This window comes from Oncorhynchus tshawytscha, linkage group LG12, assembly GCF_018296145.1.
Source record: "Oncorhynchus tshawytscha isolate Ot180627B linkage group LG12, Otsh_v2.0, whole genome shotgun sequence".
In the NCBI taxonomy this organism is placed as follows: domain Eukaryota; kingdom Metazoa; phylum Chordata; class Actinopteri; order Salmoniformes; family Salmonidae; genus Oncorhynchus; species Oncorhynchus tshawytscha.
Window position 1 is genome coordinate 25,205,574 of NC_056440.1, and position 20,389 is coordinate 25,225,962.

The window sequence follows — 20,389 nt, forward strand, 5'->3', positions numbered from 1 at the left end:
CAGGTGGATGGATTATTTTGGCAAAGGAGAAAGGCCCAGTAACAGGGATGTAAACAAATTTGTGCACAAAAGTTGAGAGAAATAAACTTTTTGTGCAGACCAACACTTTATATGCTGCATTTATATTTTTGTTCAGTGTATTTAAAAAATGTAATCTTCTACTGTTTAGTTATTCTAACCCCTATTCTTCACATCCATCGTGCACCTTCTTCTTTACATCTAAAATGGTGCAAAACACACAGTCCCCTCATTTAGCCGCAGCTAGTGCATGATCAATTATAGCAGTACAATAAATAAATAAAGCAATTTATGACCATTATGACATTAAAGAATGAACAACATACATAAAAACTAACATTATAGAAAGAAGAAAGTGCATCTTCAATTCTTGAGTAAGCAATCCAAATGCCCAGCAATCCAAGAAGTACCAGGTAGGTAGGTATGGTTTCTAGTGAGGTCACCAGCACTCCATTCACCTGAGATCCAGGTAACAGTCAGTCTTCATCACCGTCTGAGAATAACATGCCATCCTCTTGGTCTTCGTGTGTGTTGTCACCTAAAGAACTTGTCGATGGTGTTCCGAACTGGGCCCAGGGCTTTGACCTTCTTAGATGGGGGCGGGGGAGACGAGCCTCTCCTGGAAAAGTAGCCAGAACTTAACACAGCACATTTTTTAATGGCGTCAGACCGAGGCTCTGCATCTGTCCTGGTGCTCCTAGACCTTAGTGCTGCTTTTGATACCATCAATCACCACATTCTTTTGGAGAGATTGGAAACCCAAATTGGTCTACACAGACAAGTTCTGGCCTGGTTTAGATCTTATCTGTCTTATCCTGGTTTAGATCTTATCTTATCTATCTTATCTTATCTTATCTCTGACAAATCAACTGTAAATTTCTGTGTTCCTCAAGGTTCCATTTTAGGATCACCATTGTTTTCACTATATATTTTACCTCTTGGGGATGTCATTCGAAAACAAGGTTAACTTTCACTGCTAGGCGGATGATACACAGCTGTACATTTCAATGAAACATGATGAAGCCCCAAAATTGCCCTCGCTGGAAGCCTGTGTTTCGCACATAAGGAAGTGGATGGCTGCAAACTTTCTACTTTTAAACTCAGACAAAACAGAGATGCTTGTTCTAGGTCCCAAGAAACAAATATCTTCTGTTGAATCTGACAATTAATCTTGATGGTTGTACAGTCGTCTCAAATAAAACTGTGAAGGACCTTGGCGTTACTCTGGACCCTGATCTCTCCTTTGACGAACATATCAAGACTGTTTCAAGGACAGCTTTTTTTCCATCTATGTAACATTGCAAAAATCAGAAACTTTCTGTCCAAAAATGATGCAGAAAAATGTATCCATGCTTTTGTTACTTCTAGGTTAGACTACTGCAATGCTCTACTTTCCGGCTACCCGGATAAAGCACTAAATAAACGTCAGTTAGTGCTAAATACGGCTGCTAGAATCCTGACTAGAACCCAACAATGTGATCATATTACTCCAGTGCTAGCCTCCCTACACTGGCTGCCTGTTAAGGCAAGGGCTGATTTCAAGGTTTTACTGCTAACCTACAAAGCATTACATGGGCTTGCTCCTACCTATCTTTCCGATTTGGTCCTGCCGTACATACCTACACGTACACTATGGTCACAAGACGCAGGCCTCCTAATTGTCCCTAGAATTTCTAAGCAAACAGCTGGAGACAGGGCTTTCTCCTATAGAGCTCAATTTTTATGGAATGGTCTGCCTACCCATGTGAGAGACGCAGACTTGGTCTCATCCTTTAAGTCTTTATTGAAGACTCATCTCTTCAGTAGGTCCTATGATTGAGTGAAGTGTGTGGCCCAGGAGTGTGAAGGTGAATGGAAAGGCACTGGAGCAACGAACCACCCTTGCCCACTCTGCCTGGCCGGGTCCCCCATCTCCACTGTGATTCTCTGCCTCTAACACTATTACAGGGGCTGAGTCTCTGGCTTACTGGTGCTCTTCCATGCCGTCCCTAGGAGGGGTGCGTGGGTTGAGTCACTGACGTGGTCTTCCTGTCTGGGTTGGCGCCCCCCCTTAGGTTGTGCCGTGGCGGAGATCTTTGTGGGCTATACTCGGCCTTGTCTCAGGATGGTAAGTTGGTGGTTGAAGATATCCCTCTAGTGGTGTGGGGGCTGTGCTTTGGCAAAGTGGGTGGGGTTATATCCTGCCTGTTTGGCCCTGTCCGGGGGTATCATCGGATGGGGCCACAGTGTCTCCTGACCCCTCCTGTCTCAGCCTCCAGTATTTATGCTGCAGTAGTTTGTGTGTTGGGGGGCTAGGGTCAGTCTGTTATATCTGGAGTATTTCTCCTGTTTTATTCGGTGTCCTGTGTGAATTTAAGTATGCTCGCTCTAATTCTCTCTTTCTTTCTTTGGCATGATGACTCCTTGCTGTCCCCAGTCCACCTGGCTGTGCTGCTGTTCCAGTTTCAACTGTTCTGCCTGCGGCTAAGGAACCCTAACCTGTTCACCGGACGTGCTACCTGTCCCAGACCTGCTGTTTTCAACTCTCTAGAGACAGCAGGAGCGGTAGAGATACTCTCAATAATCGGCTATGAAAAGCCAACTGACATTTACTCCTGAGGTGCTGACCTGTTGCACCCTCAACAACTATTGTGATTATTATTATTTGACCACGCTGGTCATTTATGAACATTTTAACATCTAGGCCATGTTCTGTTATAATCTCCACCCGGCACAGCCAGAAGAGGACTGGCCACCCCTCATAGCCTGGTTCCTCTCTAAGTTTCTTCCTAGGTTTTGGCCTTTCTAGGGAGTTTTTCCTAGCCACTGTTCTTCTACAACTGCATTGCTTGCTGTTTGGGGTTTTAGGCTGGGTTTCTGTACAGCACTTTGAGATATCAGCTGATGTAAGAAGGGCTATATAAATACATTTGATTTTACTGCACAATTCTCACTCTGTCTTCACCAGTATCTGAAACCTTCTTGTCAACTTCTGGTCAATGTTTTAATCTACCACGCAACATTTGTGTTTAATTAAGTCCATTGTGAATGTGCTGACTTTCAAGTCAATTGACAATGTTAATTGATCAATTCAAAGCTAGGGTGTTGCTAACATGATGAGTCAGTAACCATGGGTACATCTAAATCAATTATCTCGCTCCTCTCTGAGTGACACTCCAATCTATGATATATACATCCTGAGTCAGAGATATGTCTAAGAAGTTGTAGCGAGTCTCACCTTTTGCTCTTGCCTTTCTGTGGCGCTCTCCGCAGGGGCTGCTCTCGCTCTGTGGGCGGGAAACAGGAAAAGCCATTAGGAAAAAAAGAATGACAACTGTCTAGGTTCGACAAGCAATTTAGTAATTTGTGTTCTTTTCAAAGCTATAAAGACTGCAACCTCACAGGCAAGTTAGTTAAGAGGAAACTGGAAGAGACTTTCTTTCCATTGTCAGGATTGAATGGGTGAAGAGGTGATTTACCAGTGAGCAGGGCAGGGGAGGCCCCACAGTGTGAAATGAGACGTCTTCGCTCTCTCAAAGGAAATCAATACACAGCCCCCACAATACCATGTCACTGAGACAGACAGACTGGCCTCACAGTGGCCAAACATTCTTCTAGTTTCACCCTTAGACCAGGTCAGTTTCACTCTTTCTTGGAAGAAAATATACTCAACCTCATTTTACATTGTAATCTCCTGGATTACATATTGAGTAAAAACAGGCAGAAACATGACCCATGTAAACACTGGGGATGTGACTGACATTGGAAGCGCATTGAAAACAGGGTGGTTAAGTTCTTGGTCTATTTTAATGACAGTTTGGTATTTTATTAGGATCCCCATTAGCTGTTGCAAAATCAGCAGCTACTCTTCCTGGGGTCCACACAAAACATGACATCATATAGCACATTAATAGACAAGAACAGTTCAAGGACAGAACTACATGTTTCTGGGATGTGTTTTTCCTATTCATATTAATACACTTTAAATTTGGCCTTGTATAAGAACTACAAGACACACATTCATGAACAATGTGCAACAACAGATCAGAACAGCCGTAGTTATAGTCCATACTGTCATTTGCAAAACAATATGTATTGAAAAGCTTAATATAAAGAATATTTGAAGATCAGCACTAAATCAGGTAGAGTAGTGTATACATTTTATGTTAATGTATTTGATCCAGATATCAGTTTTTGTTCTGTACCATTTACATTTTGTAAATAATGTTGGTGCTTTGTAGGACACATTTGAGTTGTCTTTCGGTTTCAAGCGTGTGAGTTATTTACAGAACTGAACAAATGGAGCTCCATTACGTGCAGTGCGTTCGGAGAATGTTCGGACCCCTTGGCTTTTCCCCGCATTTTGTTGTGTTGCAGCCTTGTTCTAACATGGATTTAATTGTTTTTTCCCTCATCGATCTGCACACGGTGCCCCATGGTGACATGTAATGTGTGATCAATCATTAAATAAAACATCTCTGAAACACTGACCTTTGTGGGCAGCAGGTGTTGCATTGTGGGTGGTGCAGTCCACAGACGCCAGTCCTTCAAGCTCATGTAAGACCTCCTGGTTTAGACAGAGGTCAACGTGTCGGTTAAAGAGGGTGAGGTTATCGGTGTCCTGTGTCACCTGACACACTGGGCAGGTGAGGGTGGGTTCTCTGGGGTCATGTGACTCAACCTTGGGCGTAGTCATTGGCCGAGGGCCACGTGGGGACAACGGACGAACACAAGGGTCACTTTGAGATGAACCCTTCAGGATGTTAGGGTCTGTAACTCTAGGTATAGACACACCTCCATTTGGACAAGTGTTAAGGCAGACAGGGTTCAGGGCCACAGCGTTTAGTGAAATATTAGTTGTACTAGTCTCATACAGAAGTAGTCCTTTATTATCACCTGCACTAGAGTCCAATCGAAGGCCCAATGAGTCCAACATGCACCTACTGAGTGGGTCCCTACCTTTCGCCATCAATCGCTCCTCCCTCCTCCTTTCCCCTTCAGCTCTCTCTTTCTCAATCTCCCCTTCCCTCTCTTTCTCTACCTCCTCCTCACAGACACTGGAGCCTCTCTCTAGTTCTGTGTCTGTGTGAATGTTGTGCTCCATAGGAACCCCACTGAGACACTGGTCAACATGTCTGTTGAAGACTGTCAGGTCTGTGGTGTTCACCTCCCTGAAGCACACAGGGCAGGTCAGACTGTCTGTCCCTGGCTCTGTGGACCAGCACAATGAAGTAGACACATGGGCCTCTGTGCTGCTGGCTGTAGGTGCATGTGTCATGTTGTCAGAAGCTGTCAATGCACTCATAGAGAAGTGTGTCTCTGCTGATGTATTTGGATTCTTCTGAATGGGTGTCTGTGTCTGTTTGGGCTTGGTGGCTGATGAGGCTGGGCCCAGTCTGGTCTCTAAGACGTTCCACTTTCCATCCTCTGGTGGGTCCTCTCTCTCAGCTTGCAGCCGCAGCCTCTGGGCGCGAGCTTTTTGGAAGAAGGACTGCTGCTGCTCCCCAGTCCTCCCCACCTCCACTCCTCCCCAGCTGGGTACCCATGGGTGATCCTCCTGCCCCTGGCTCTGCTGTACCAGGGAAGGGCAGGGAAAGGGCTGGGTCTGGCCTGGAGGCTTAGGTTGATGCTCTTTCACAGGCTTGTGGGAGGAGATCTGTGAGGGGCTACTGGAGTCAGCCCTGCCTTTCTGGAGGAATCCCACAATGCTCTTCTGCTGGGGTTTCTTGTCGTCAGCACTGACAAAGCTGGAAACTCGAATGCCTGCAGACACGCAAGGGTTGATTTTAATTAAAGATAAGAATTAATAACAGAATCAGTAGAAAGTACTTCATATATTATTGATATATACAACAGACATGAAATGTGATATTAAGTATTTTTTTCCAGTGGCATACTCCATTTAAACCAGTGAGAGAAGGTGAATTAAGGTTACCCATGAGCCTCAGTCTCAGTGGCTGGGGGCTGACGTTGTCAATCTCAGTCTTCAGCAAGTCCTTCGCGACAGCAAAGAGCTCGTCACTCGTAGCAACGGCACACGGCAATGTCCACGCTCTGGTTTTCACTTCAAAGTTGACATTTTTAAGCTTCAACGTCACTGTCTTGCCCTGGAAGAAAACAAAGCAATGACATGGGGAATTACAGGATATATCTGGTTGAACCTGGGGATGGAGTCAAAGGACAAAACAGACATTGATTTGACTGATAGATGACACTAAGTGAAGAAGGGTCAAAGACATTTTCCTAAGAGCGTGATGATCATCCCCAAGCAGCCTATTCACCAGGCAGGCTGAGGATCACACTGGTCCCTGGTATTCTCCATAATTGCTCTCTATTTCCTCCAGCTATCAAAAGAACATTAGGGCTATGCCAGGGGGTGATGGTCGTGCCAAGGCAGCTCTAGTAATTGTGTGAGATGATTCTGGGATCCAACACTGATATTGTGATGTTCTGTGACCCCAAAATACCCTCTCAATACCCTCTCTGAGGAAATATCCTTTCTGTTCAAGAACACTTTTCTGCTCTCTCTTCCTGATAAAATAATGTATATGTTGAAAGATAATGATTAAATAATTCCACTCTGAAACCATATAATTGTATGAAATTGATTAGAATCATAAAACTATAATCTGATGTGTGTAGTTTTAGTCAGAATTAGAACAAGGACCTTTTGTTCCTTTTTAGTATGTAAGCAGGGTGCAAGTGGGAAACAAATGATAAGAGGAGCTATCAACAGACAAACTGGACTACTGTGTTCCTTACAGGACATTCTGTCTCCACCCGTGGAGGGGAGAAACTGTTAGGCTGGCAGAAGATTATGAAACATGTTGCAGATTAAACAATGTATCTGTGTAGTGGAAAAACTGTCTAAGGAAGGCGTAGCTTAAGATTTGAACTTGTTTGTGTATGTTATAAAGACTGGGTTTGAATTTTTGACGTTAGGACGTCCTCGTGAATAAACATTTTGACTATTGTAAGCTGAGAAATCTGTTCCATTTAAATCAGAATCTTACAAACTCTGGGTTGCAGACTGAGTAGATTAATTGAAGTTTGTGAACATTGATAACAAAATTCTCATAACACTTCCCCAGAGAAAAAAATAGGCAGCCAGAGGCAGCCAGACAATGGCTGTTCACAATGGTGCTGAATACTAACGCTGGCCATAACACAGTTCCATGTACTGGTGAACGGTTTTGTATCACAAAAAAAAAAATTGCCACAAAAAGCCAAATACTAGGGAATCGTTGTTTGATTTCAAACATTTTTACTATGAATCCAAGTGAATTTGTGTTTAAGAAAAAATACTCTAAGCGAGGAGGAGAAATGTGCTACACAACCTATACCATTACTAAAAGTGTACTGTAATGACCCGAGCTGTACTTTCAAACCTCTCCTCGGGGACCCCCAGTCCTTCCATGTATTTGAACTATTCTACAGCTAGTACAACTGATTCAACTTGACAACTAATCATCAAGCCTCTGAAAAGTTGAAACAGGTGAGGTAGTTCAGGAATACAAAATTGTGAAACGTCTGGAGGTCCCCGAGGAGAGGGTTGAAAACCACTGCTGTGGAGTACCTTGAGAGCCTCCTTCTGCAGGTCCTGAGCCAGGTCTTGACACAGCTGCCTGCACAGAGAGCACTGCTCCTCTAATGCAACCATCTCTCCAAATGTCCTGACAGAGAATGAAGGAGACAGAGAAACATGTTGGATGTGGGGAGAGTATTAGAGTATGTTCCATTATTTATCTATTTATTTCACACATACAGTAAGGTCCAAAAGTATTTGGACAGTGACATTTTTTGTAATTCTGCCTCTGAACTGGATATGTGAAATAAATAAACACATTTTAAATGAAACAATGACTGAGGTTAAAGTGCAGACGGTCAGCTTTAATTTGAGGGTATTTTCATCCATATCGGTAGCCTAGCAAGCCACCTGATCTCGCAAGCTTACATGAATGTTCACTGCACAGCGGCAATCAGTCTGGTTATTATGAGGCGAATACATTGGGTGAACCCTTTAGAAATGACAGAACTTTTTGTACATAGTCCCCCCCCCCTGTTTTATAGCCTGGCAACTCACACCGAATTCTTGCGCTGGTCTGTCGTTCGCGACATACTTTAGTCTGAGAATGCCATCATTGAAGTCAATTGTGGTGACGAGGGGTGTTGCACAAAAAAAAGTCAGCAATTAGATTGTCTCTAACGTATCATAGTATCAAAGCCAATGACGAATTTTAAAACCGCCACTTTATACGTGTGTTCTGGCTCAACCCATCGGTTTCTGGACTAATCAGACGGCCCCGAATGGGTTTGCATTCTGTGAAAGGTCGGGGAGGTACTCAGGTCCAGACTCATTGCGGAGAAGAAACTAACGTCCGTAGGCGTGGCATTTGGCTGGAGCAAGGAGTCTGGGTAGCCAGGCAACCCAAATTAACGTGCGTATTTAAGTAGTAAAAAGTTTAGCATTTGGTCACATATTCCTAGCACGCAATAACTACATCAAGCTTGTGACTCTACACACTTGTTTGATGCATTTACAGTTTGTTTTGGTTGCGTCTCAGATTATTTTGTGCCAAATAGAAATTAATGGTTGATAAGGTACTGATGAGTGAGAAAGTTACCCAACCAAAATGGCTAACCTCCCATTATTGGTAATGGTGAGAGGACTCAAACGTTCTCACTCATAGTTATTCAAGACTCATGCATTATTATCCAGAATCATGGTAGCATCAATGTTAATGGAGAAGTGTTCAGAAACAAGTACTCTATTCTTATTTAGAATAAAAGTGACTCCAAAATGACAAATGATTTACAATTAATTTCTACAAAAACAAACTGCAACAGCATCTGACAAGTTTTTAGAGTCACAAGCTTGATGTAATCATTACGTGCTAAGAATATGGAACAAAATACTAAACCCTTGACTACTTTAACACACATAAGTGAATTTGTCAAAATACTTTCAGTTCCCTAAAATGGGGAGACTATGTACAAAAAGTTATGTCAGTTCTAAACGGTTCACCCAATATGGATATAATAACCTCAAATTAAAGTTGACCGTCTGCACTTCAAGGTTAACCTTAGGGTTAATAGTAACTGCTATTTCAAATCCTATGTGCTTGAGTACAGAGCCAAAACAACAACTAATATGTCACTGTGAAAATACTTTGAGCTCACTGTATGTTGCCAGAAAAGAAAAACTACCTTTCTGTGCTCATGCTTTTTCTCTCCCCGTCCCTGTAAGTTAATAAAAAACAGACAGACTCAAGTCAGATGACTTGAACTCATTTGAAGGATTCATCTACTGTATAGTTGCCCCTCTCTGCCCAGCCCACCCCCTCTGCCTGCCCGGCCAGAACCTCTCGATGTGTGTGGAGCCCAAGCCCAGGGAGATGTCGAGGAAGTGGTGCCAGGATGTCTCAGAGAACAGCAAGGCCAGCAGCGCCATCTCCTGGCCAAGATGGATACAGCTGGTGATACCTAGAGCTCCCAGCATCTTCTCTGTCACGTTCCCAATGCCTGATACCTGGCACACCAAAATACAATCTTTTACTCATCTTTATTTGTAGGCCATCAGCTAGCAACATGATCCATAAAAAATATCCTTGAGTAAACATCCCTTAATAGGCTGTCTAGGTTTGGGGCTGAGGTGTATAGCAGCCTACCTTCCGGACTGGCAGGTCCTGTATGAATACCATGACAGCCTGTCGGTTAGAGGGGAGTCTGTACTGGCCGTTGGGTTTGTTCTTATCACTACACACCTTGGCCAGCATCATGTTTGGGGCAATGCCTAGAAGAATGACCAATAAAAGACCCATGGCAAATGTGATACAAGCTTGATGTGACTACATACAGAATAGGGACTCAGACAATGTGTCCTCTGAGGAAAATGAACACACAGCGTCTCTCTCACCTGCGCTGGCAGTGAGTGAGGTTTTCTGCTCGATGCGGAAACGCATCTCTCTCACCGCCTCCTCGGCACAGGTCCCAAACACCATCACGTCTCCCCCAGCCCCGCCGCCAGGAGCATCCTGCAGAAAGGGGCAGGAGGAGGAGCTGGGGCTATCCTCAAACAGGACCGGAGACAGACCCTCTACTGTCTCCTGTAGGCCATCACCCTGCTCCTCAACTAGAGAGAGAGAGCGGTGTGAGATGATTCACAGCTGTGTGTCCATGTCTCTTATCTTCTGCCCCCCTTGTCACTCGCTATACTTGACAGGTGGCAAAAGTGAACTAGATAAGAGAAAGCGAGAGGGACTACACATGCATAGTTCTAATCCCTTCTAATTTACTTTCTGTCAGGCAGAAAATGAAGGAAGAATTAGATGAGGCTTATGCTATTAAGCTCTTAATAACCCTCTTTACTACCATATCTACCATAGAACATGTATCTGCCTTTATATCGCCTTCGAACTACTTAAAATTGACTCTCAAAGTTGTCTTACAAATGACAACTTTATCACAGTATGTAAACTATAACTGCAAAATGGGTTTAAAAAAGGAATCCCACAGTGTAACAAATGAACATGACACATTTATTACACAGTAATCCACTGTATTTAGACAGCGACTCCTGACCTGGCACTGACACGGATGTAGCTGTCCCAGTGTCGTTGGTCCGGAGACGGTGGGTACGCAGGGCCTCTGGCCAGACCCTCCTCTGCTCCAGGTGCTCACTGATGTCCAGGTAGGCCTCGTCCAGACTCATGGGAAGGAAGTGAGGGTCATAGTCTGCAAAGATCTCTTGGACCTAGCAGAGGAATAGGATGATTAGTGACTCATATGTCTGTTTGGGGAGGATTTATACATATAGTAAAAGCCTCACTGGCCACTGAAACACTGTGTGTGTCAGATCCTTACTTCAGTGCTCACTGCTCTGTATTTGTCAAAGTCGGTTGGAACAATAACCAGGTTTGGGCAGAGCTTCTTCGCGATGAAGCCAGGCATGGCGGCACGGACCCCAAACTTCCTTGCATGGTAGTTGGAAGTTGTCTGAGGAGAGTGGATAAAACATATACAAGTTGTAGACACAACCTGGGGCACGATACGAGGTAATTGTTGTAGTGCAATAATGGGCCATCTTTCAGATCCAGTTAGAACACCATAAACTAGTTCATACAAGAAAGAGAACCAGTGTGAGAAAGATCGCCAGATATGAACCTCCCTCTGGGTAGCGAGGATGACTAAGTCAACAGGCTTGGCTTTCTTATTTTGACATCACATAACTAGACATTTGGTATCACAAACTATATAATAATAATAATATATTATTTTGCTTGTCTCCATAGTCTTGCGTGGCCAGCCTTCCAAATCCTGTCTCGCTCATAAGAAGCCTGTGCTTATACACTACATGGCCAAAAGTATGTTGACACCTGCTTGTCAAACATCTCCTTCCAAAATCATGGGCATTAATATAGAGTTGGTCCGCCCCTTCGCTGCTATAACTCTTCTGGGAAGGCATTCCACTAGATGTTGGAACATTGCTGCGGGGACTTGCTTACATTCAGCTACAAGAGAATTAGTGAAGTCGGCACTGATGTCAGCGTTCCAATTAATCTCAAAGGTGTTCGATGGGGTAGAGGTCAGAGCTCTGTGCAGGAAAGTCAAGTTCTTCCACACCGATCTCAACAAAGCATTTCTGTATGGACCTCACTTTGTGCATGGGGGCATTGTAATGCTGATACAGGAAAGGGCCTTCCCCAAACTGTTGCCAGAAAGTTGGAAGCACATAATCGTCTAGAATGTCACTGTATGCTGTAGAGTTAACATTTTCCTTCACTGGAACTAAGGGGCCTAGCCCAAACCATGAACAGCCCCAGATCATTATTCCTCCTCCACCAAACTTTACAGTTGGCACTATGCATTGGGGCAGGTAACGTTCACCTGGCATCAGTCAAACCCAGATTCGTCTGTCGGACTGCCAGATGGTGAAGCGTGATTCATCACTCCAGAGTCCAATGGCGGCGAGCTTTACACCACTCCAGCCGACACTTGGCATTGTGCATGGTGATATTAGGCTTGTGTGTGGCTACTCGGCCAGGGAAACCCATTTCATTAAGCTCCCGACATACAGTTATTGTGCTGACGTTGCTTCCTTGAGGCAGTTTGGAACTCGGTAGTGAGAGTTACAATCGAGGACAGACGATTTTTACACGCTATGCGCTTCAGCACTCGCCGCTACCGTTCTGTGAGCTTGTGTGGCGTACCACTTCGCGGCTGAGCCGTTGTTGCTCCTAGACGTTTCCACTTCACAATAACAGCACTTACAGTTGACTGGGGCAGCTCTAGCAGGGCAGAAATTTTACGAACAGAATTGTTGGAAAGGTGGCATCCTATGATGGTGCCATGTTGAAAGTTGAATGTCACTTCAGTACGGGCCATTCTACTCCCAATGTTTGTCTATGGAGAATGCATGGCTGTGTGCTTGATTTTGTACACTTGTCAGCAACGTGTGGCTGAAATGGCCAAATTCCCTAATAGGAAAAGAGGTGTCCACATACACTACATGGCCTAAAGCATGTTGCTAGCAAATTAACAGTCCTGTATAGAATCTCACCAGCATGCTCATAGAGCCCACAGCCATGGGTTTGTCCTTCAGGTCAGGACAGTCTCTCGTCTCCACCGCAGCGTAGAAGGCATCCATATCCACGTGCACAATAACACGGCTCAAGTCACGAACCCTCTCCAGGTCAAAGGTCATCTTTTCCACCTACAACAAGACGTTCAGAGGCGACAGAACTTCAATCAAATTATAACACCTAAATATATGGGGGCGGCAGGTAGACTAGTGGTTAGAGCATTGGACTAGTAACCAAAAGGTTACAAGATCGAATCCCCGAGCTGACAAGGTAAAAACCTGTCGTTCTGCCCCTGAACAAGGCAGTTAACCCACTGTTCCAAGGCAGTCATTGAAAATAAGAATTTGTTCTTAACGGACTTGCCTAGATAAATAAATGTAAAATAAAATATACTGTAGAAGCTATAAACTTACTGTATCTATGTGTCAGAGGTCGCATAATGTGTGTGTGTTTTTACAATTTTATTTAACTCGGAAAGTCAGTTTACAATAATGGCCTACCCCGGGCCAAACCCTAACGAACCCTAACGACGCTGGGCCAATTGTGCGTCGCCCTATGGGACTCTCAAACATAGCCGGTTGTGATACAGCCTGGAATCAAACCAGGGTCTGCAGCACTGAGATGCAGTGCCTTAGACCGCTGCACCATTCGGGAGCCCGCGTGTGTATAGAGCCCGCCTGCACTGTACCTGTGTTTGTGCTTTGCTCAACTGTTGCTCAGTGATGTGTGCTTTCTGCAGCATCATCCTCTCAATGCGCTGGTTCACCTGCTGTTCCTTTTTCATCTCGTTCTCATAGAACCTGGAGCCCTGTAGGAGAGGAAGGTAAACACAGAGGCTGATGACCTCCAGTAACTGGCCATGTTACACTGGGCCTCAACAAGTGGGTTTGTCTGTTCCCGTGCCATTACATTACAGTAAGGTAGCTAACTAGGGTATTAACTCAGAGTCTAGGGGAGTGTTAGTTTGGGTGTTTGGATACAGACAGAAGTTCTCAAAATGGTACCTTGGAGGACTTCATGATGATCTTGTTTATCTTGTCCCTGTCAAGGCCCTCCATTCCAGCCTTGTTGTCATTGAGGGCCATTCTGGAGAGGAAGCCCTCCCCACTGGAGGAGGTCCCCCCAGTCTCCATCCTTCACCTCAAGTGAGACCCTGCATTTAATACATAAAGTTAACGTTAGAACAAGCAAGAATAATTATGGTAACTAAGTTAACAAACTAGCTACCACAATATGTACCAAAAGTTGGTTAAAAATATTCTAAACAGCCAGTAACGTTTGAAGCAAGTTTCCAACTATCAATGACAAAAACAAAATTATATTTTGTTTGTGTACTGGCCGAATTTGGAGCCATTATAAGTATCTTCTTTGCCGATGCATCTTGTCTTCGGTCTTCACTCCTGAGTTTTGAATTTGCTTCCGCATGCTAGCCACGTCATTATGGGGCAGGACCGGAGGTGCAGTCAGAGAGGACGAGGTTAAAGAGAGAGGCCCAACTCTGCGGAAAATCTGTCTACCTCCAGCAGGTGGCGTTTAAAAAAAATTGCACACCAAGGAAGGAGTTTTTGTATGTAGATCAATGAGTTTAGAATTTGGTAAAATATCAAATGAATGGCCTATTTGCTACGTGAGGTTTATTTGATTGAATATAATTTTCGTAATGCTTAATTTGTTACGAGTGTACTGATATAAAGGTACAATATAAATATAAGGACACATGACATCCCCGCAAAACACCTGATATCAGAGTTGTCTCGAGATGGCTATGCATGTTCATGACATGAGGCTAGTAGCATAGCATCTCTCCATTGAATACAGCACAGGTAGCTGCTGAGGGAGAATAGCTCAAATGGAACGGAGCAAATGGAATGGCATCAAACACCTGGAAACCATGTGTTTGATGTATTTGTTACCATTTCATCTACTCCGCTCATCATTACAACGAGACCGATCTCCCTAATTAAGGTGACACCAACCTCCTGTGGAATACAGGTGGTTGAATTCAACAACCCTCATCAAATATTAAACATTTTTGGAAAATAATTAGATCCACAAATCCAAAGAAAGGATAGACGGGAGCTAGACAGCCTATTCCAATTGTTAGGGCGGAGAGACAAGTCTCTTGTCTGTATAGAGAGGCCGATTGATGATGAAGAAGAAGAACCTGGATTTTGTGGGGACGGTTGAGTGGAAAAAGGCTATAGAGACAAGTGGGAACCACAGGAACTTCTGTTATGAGTGTGGGGACCTACTGCCTCTACCTAAGCTGCAGGAGACGGTCTTCTGTTTCAGCTGTGAGGAAGAAGGAAAGAGGAAAAGGAGGAAGAAGGCGCCGAAGAGCATGAGGAAAGCAGAGGTTGAGGTTGAATTTGATGAAGATGACAATAGAAAGGGAGATGGGGAGGCGAAGAAGACTGGTGGCAAGTACAAGTAGAGCAAGGAGTATGCCATGTCAAGTGCTGGAGGTGAAATAGAAATGAGTGAGAGCGAGTTAAGTGGAGTGGAAGCTGTGGTGAAGAGCTCAGAGCCCGAGCCTTTCATCAATGGACATGATAAAGAACAATCTCATCCAGTAGGAGTGACATTTTTTGAGAAAGTGAATCCTTGCCTTTTAGCAGATCCATTTGTGGTTTCAGGGTGGGTGGTAAAGGAGTTGGGTGAAGCTGAGTCATTGAAGGTAACACGTGATATTTGCTTGTGATAATTGTGTATGTTTCTTCTGCCCAGAGGGAGCGAGATCAGTTTATTGCTTTGCTCTTAGGAATAGGGCGCCATTGAAAGGAGTGATTACTGGGGTAGCGGTGAAGGTGGACCAGCTGAAGGGGAAGATCCCCGGGTTTTTTTGATGCTCGTCGTTTGGTGCGATGCAGACTGGGTGGCGTGACTGGTGAGAGTCATTGCCTGTTCTTTTGAGTTTTGATGTTGAGTCTTTGCCCGATAAAGGAATGTTAGAATATTTCAGTTATCCCGTACAAGGTTTTGTGCTGAACCCATTACGTTGTTACAGGTGTCAAGTTTATGGGCATGTGGCAGCAATGTGTAGGGGGGAGTGGCAGCAGTGTGTGAGAAGTGTGCAGAAGGGCACGAGACAAAAAGAATGTGCAGTATTGGGGAAAGAAGCATATGTGTTAATTGTAGAGGTGGCCATGGTGCTGGGGATCAGAAAGAAGTGTCCGGTGCGAGAGAGGCAGGTTGAGGTTACCAGGGTTAGAGTAGTGCAGAGGGTGTCATATTCACACACTGAAAAAAGTAGAGGAAGATGGGTCAGGGTGAGGGATCCTGATAGGATTAACATTCATAGCTATGGTTATCAACTGTACAGCAGAGATGGAACGTAGGTCACAGAAATGAGATGTTGTGGTGGCAGAGAAGTTTTTTGGGGTACCATATTTGACTTCAGAAGAGTTATAGGGTGTGTTGGGTGGCGGTGTCCTGTTGGCCTGGGGAAAAGAGCCAGATGGGTTTAAATAATGAAATAGGGTTGTTGGTTTTAATGAGTGTAAGGTTAAGGTTGGGTAATTGTTGATATAATTTCTCCATTTTGTTTTGTGGATCAAAGTATAATGGATTTATATCCCGGTCAAGTTGTTGGTGGTAATGCATCATAATTTGTATGCCAACCGCTGTTAAACCTCACTGAAGAAGAATATGCAGTAATGCCCAACATCCAGGAACGCCCCGAATTGCGGCCGCAATTGCAACCTTCTCTACAGCGCTGATAAACAAAACCTTGACAATACATGTCCATCTACATAAACTTTAACAGGTGAGCCAGTGTTGTTGATTTATTAATATGATCTCTCTATGTAACGTGATTAATTTATTCAAACAATGAAATATCACATCGTAGCAAGTGATTTTGATTTAGAGATCATATATTTTGCGCAGTTTCTGCATAGCGGCGATGATACCGAACAACCAGAGGCGGAGGCAAACAGGTTTGGGTCGTCCCGTTCATGACAGCGCACTACAGATTCGCGGGGAGGCTAGCTATCGTACTGTTATTTCTCGGAGTCTGAGGGCGTCTCTGAAATGATTTACCATGTGTATTTGATCGTAGAGAATATGGCGCATTTAAACAGAAGGACTATTTTGACTGCTGCGTTTTGACTGGATTGCTAGCCAGCTAACTAGCTTTAGCTAAATGCATTGTATTTGCTTCTAGCTAACTTGAGATAGCAAACGTTGTCGTGTTGCTATCGAAACACATAGCCCGCAAGAAGTTGTGGATTTAACGCTACGTTAGTTAGCTAACCATGCAATTATTGCATGCCAGAGACAATCAGGAGTGGCTTGCTTAGTTATACTGTCTCATGTTTTTCTACAACGTTTGCCCTCTAACCGATTTGGCAACACTCGCTAGGCCAAGTCTTATACATTTGTGTATTTTAATTTGCTCGTGGTAAACGCTATCCTCTAGGTAACTACCAACAACTTGGTTGTTAAATGTCGGAGAAGAGTTCGAACTCGTCGGGCTCAGATGAAGATGTGGATCCCGAATCTGGGCAGCCTGTTGAACTCGGTGGCGTCCTAAGCAAGGTAAGACAAACATTGCATCTTTATTCAGGACTTGATCCTCTAAAAACCACTATGCTACAACTACAATAACTAAATACCTGCTAGCTTTTATTCAAAGTTTGATGTGCCCATTGTACACTTCCCTATGGTGTACAATGGTTGGGTCAGATTGACAATGTTTTGATCAATCTAAATTACTATCAGCCAATAGGTACAACAAACAAATGGCCGCTTTTACTAATAACAAGCTGCCTGGTCCAAATTGCAATCAGGGATTGACATTAAAGTCTGAAAGGCACTTGCCCAGTATTTTTTTTGGTTGCTTGAGGATTCTGATCAGTTGACCAAAAATGTAAATGAGCTATTTATACACAGAAGTGCAATATCGCCTGCCTTTCATCTACACATGGGGAGGAATCAGAAAGATTCGTTTTAGGCTACTGGAATTCTTTGCAGATTGGTTGTTATTTTATTTGATCACATGCCCAATGGGACAACATCAAAGCAGGCTCCACTGCTCAGTTCACTTGCCTCAAGCAATAGGGTGACCTTTAATGTCAGTCCCTGGCCATTAATAGCATCCTTTTGTGGGACATGAAACACCCACTTCTCTTTCAATTAACCAGGAAATGAATTTAACCAATCATTGTCATCTATAGTGATTGTGTGAAACTAAATACATGACCCCTGTCCTACTATAAATACACCGCTAGTAGAGTTGTAGGCTTGACTATCTGTTCTTATGCTTTGTTGACAGTGGACCAACTACATTCACGGATGGCAGGACCGGTGGGTAGTGTTGAAGAACAACACTCTGAGCTACTATAAGTCAGAGGATGAGCGGGAGTACGGCTGCAGGGGCTCTCTGTGTCTCAGCAAAGCTATCATCACTGTAAGTAAGAGGAAATGTTAATTTCCTCTCAGAAAGCAGCATTATGGCACATTTTGGCAAAAATGTTTGTTCAGACACTGAACTGGTGGAAGTGAAATGACAAGGGCATACTGACACTACAAGAAGCACCAGTTGTAAACACATATACATTGTTCTTTATTAGGCATCTGAAATCCTGATTCTGTATTGTAATGTCTGGCCACATACTGTTATCCTTTGTGTGGCATGCTTCTGTTTCTAGCCAGTTGACACTTTATTCTCCTCAGGCAGGCCTCCTGTTGGTTAGAAACACTGAAATCCAACTCCCTGGTTAAACATATTTTCTTTCTGAAATACCATGGTTCACTACAGAGGCCAAACAAATGATGTTACTGCTATTTGTGCAATAGGATTAAATTACTGAAATCAGATTAAAACCATAATATGGGTTGTTGTAACTTCCCTTAGGTCCAATGCAGCTGTTTTTATCTCAATATTAAATATAATTTATGGGTAACAATTAAATACCTTACTGTGATTGTTTTCAATTAAATGGTCAAAAAGAAACAAAAATAGCTTCTTATCAAAGAGCAATTTCTCAAGCAAGAATTTTGCTAGGGCTCTCTGGGAGAGGTCTGAGTTAGGAGGGGAAAATGACAAATTAGCTGTTATTGGCAGATAGGTGTGGAACTCTTTCTCATTGGTCTATTAACTAATTTACCACCTGGTAATGTCACCAGGCAGGCAACAAATCCATCTCACCAAAACAGGCTGAAATTTCAGGCAGTTGTTTCTAACAGCTCTTACACTAAGGAAAGGGAAAGGAGAATAACTAGTCAGTTGTACAACTGAATGCATTCAACTGAAATGTGTCTTTCGCATTTAACCAAACCCCTCTGAATCAGAGAGGTGCGGGTGGCTGCCTTAATCAACATCCATGTCATCGGCTCCCAAGGAACAGTGGGTTAACTGCCTTGCATGGGTAGAATGACAGATTTTTACCTTGTCTAACTCAGGGATTAGTTCCAGCAACCTTTCGGTTACTGGCCCAACGCTCCTACCTGCCAGGCTACCTAAAGGACATTATCATAATTTACACAGTATTATTACAACCTCATAGTGTGGATATATACAGTACCAGTCAAAAGTTTGGACACTTACTCATTCAGGGGTTTTTCTTTATTTTTACTATTTTATACATTATAGAATAATAATGAAGACATCAGCTATGAAATAACACATGGAATCATGTAGTAACCAGAAAAGTGTTAAACAAATCTAAATATATTTTATATTCTTCAAATTGCCACCCTTTGCCTTGACAGCTTTGCACACTCTTGGTGTTCTCCCAACCAGCTTCATGAGGTAGTCACCAGGAATGCATTTCAATTAACATGTGTGCCTTGTTAATTTGTGGAATTTATTTCCTTAATGTGTTTGAGCCAATCAGTTGTGTTGTGACAAGGTAGGGGTGGTATACAGAAGATAGCCCTATTTGGTAAAAGACAAAGTCCATATTATGGCAAGAACAACTCAAATAAGCAAAGCGAAACGACAGTCCATCATTACTTTAAGACATGAAGGTCAGTCAATGTGGAACATTTCAAGAACTTTGAACGTTTCTTCAAATGCAGTCGCAAAATCCATCAAGCACTTTGGTGAAACTAGCTCCCATGAGTCCCACAGGAAAGGAAGACCCAGAGTTCCCTCTGCTGCAGAGGATAAGTTATAGAGTTGTCAGCCTCAGAAATTGCAGCCCAAATAAATGCTTGACAGAGTCCAAGTAACAGACACATCTCAACATCAACTGTTCAGAGGAGACTGCATGAATCAGGCCTTCATGGTCAAATTGCTGCAAAGAAACCACTGATAAAGGACACTAATAAGAAGAGACTTGCGACTTGCTTGGGCCAAGAAACATGAGCAATGGACATTAGACCGGTGGAAATCTATCCTTTGGTCTGATGAGTCCAAATTTTTGGTTCCAACTGCTGTGTCTTTGTGAGACGCAGAGAAGGCTAACTGAAGATCTCTGCATGTGAGGTTCCCACTGTGAAGAATGGAGGAAGTGAGGTTCCCACTGTGAAGAATGGAGGAAGTGAGGTTCCCACTGTGAAGAATGGAGGAAGTGAGGTTCCCACTGTGAAGAATGGAGGAAGTGAGGTTCCCACTGTGAAGAATGGAGGAAGTGGTGTTATGGTGTGGGGATGCTTTGCTGGTGATGCTGTCTGTCATTTATTTAGAATTGAAGGCACACTTAATCAGCATGGCTACAACAGCATTCTGCAGTGCTACGCCATCCCATCTGGTTTGCGCTTAGTGTGACTGTCATTTGTTTTTCAACAGGACAATGACCAAGAAGGAGAGTGATGGTGCAACATCATGACCTGGCCTCTACAATCACCCGACCTCAACCTAATTG

General features: G+C 43.6%; 2 protein-coding genes across 4 annotated transcripts in view; one reads left to right on the plus strand and one right to left on the minus strand.

The window, feature by feature from the left end:
* Window positions 1-57: 57 nt before the first annotated feature.
* Window positions 58-14,011, minus strand: LOC112262784 (DNA polymerase kappa). Its single transcript, XM_024438541.2, has 15 exons — window positions 13,918-14,011; window positions 13,583-13,731; window positions 13,267-13,386; window positions 12,557-12,709; window positions 10,861-10,992; window positions 10,579-10,750; window positions 9,914-10,129; window positions 9,666-9,790; window positions 9,360-9,526; window positions 9,205-9,237; window positions 7,574-7,670; window positions 5,933-6,104; window positions 4,489-5,760; window positions 3,236-3,284; window positions 58-637 (listed from the first exon to the last, which is right to left on the minus strand). The coding sequence occupies exons 2-15, from the start codon at window positions 13,709-13,711 to the stop codon at window positions 553-555; spliced, it is 2,922 nt and encodes a 973-aa protein (XP_024294309.1). The 5' UTR covers window positions 13,712-13,731; window positions 13,918-14,011; the 3' UTR covers window positions 58-552.
* A 2,261-nt stretch (window positions 14,012-16,272) lies between these two features.
* Window positions 16,273-20,389, plus strand: part of LOC112262785 (ceramide transfer protein) — a 41,678-nt gene continuing 37,561 nt past the window's right edge. Inside the window, exons 1-3 of one of the 3 annotated variants that reach the window (XM_024438542.2) lie at window positions 16,273-16,344; window positions 16,999-17,117; window positions 17,854-17,988. In XM_024438542.2, coding sequence (XP_024294310.1) covers window positions 17,025-17,117; window positions 17,854-17,988 — 228 coding nt within the window. In that variant the 5' untranslated portion in view covers window positions 16,273-16,344; window positions 16,999-17,024. The other 2 variants (XM_024438543.2, XM_024438544.2) reach the window with 2 other exon arrangements.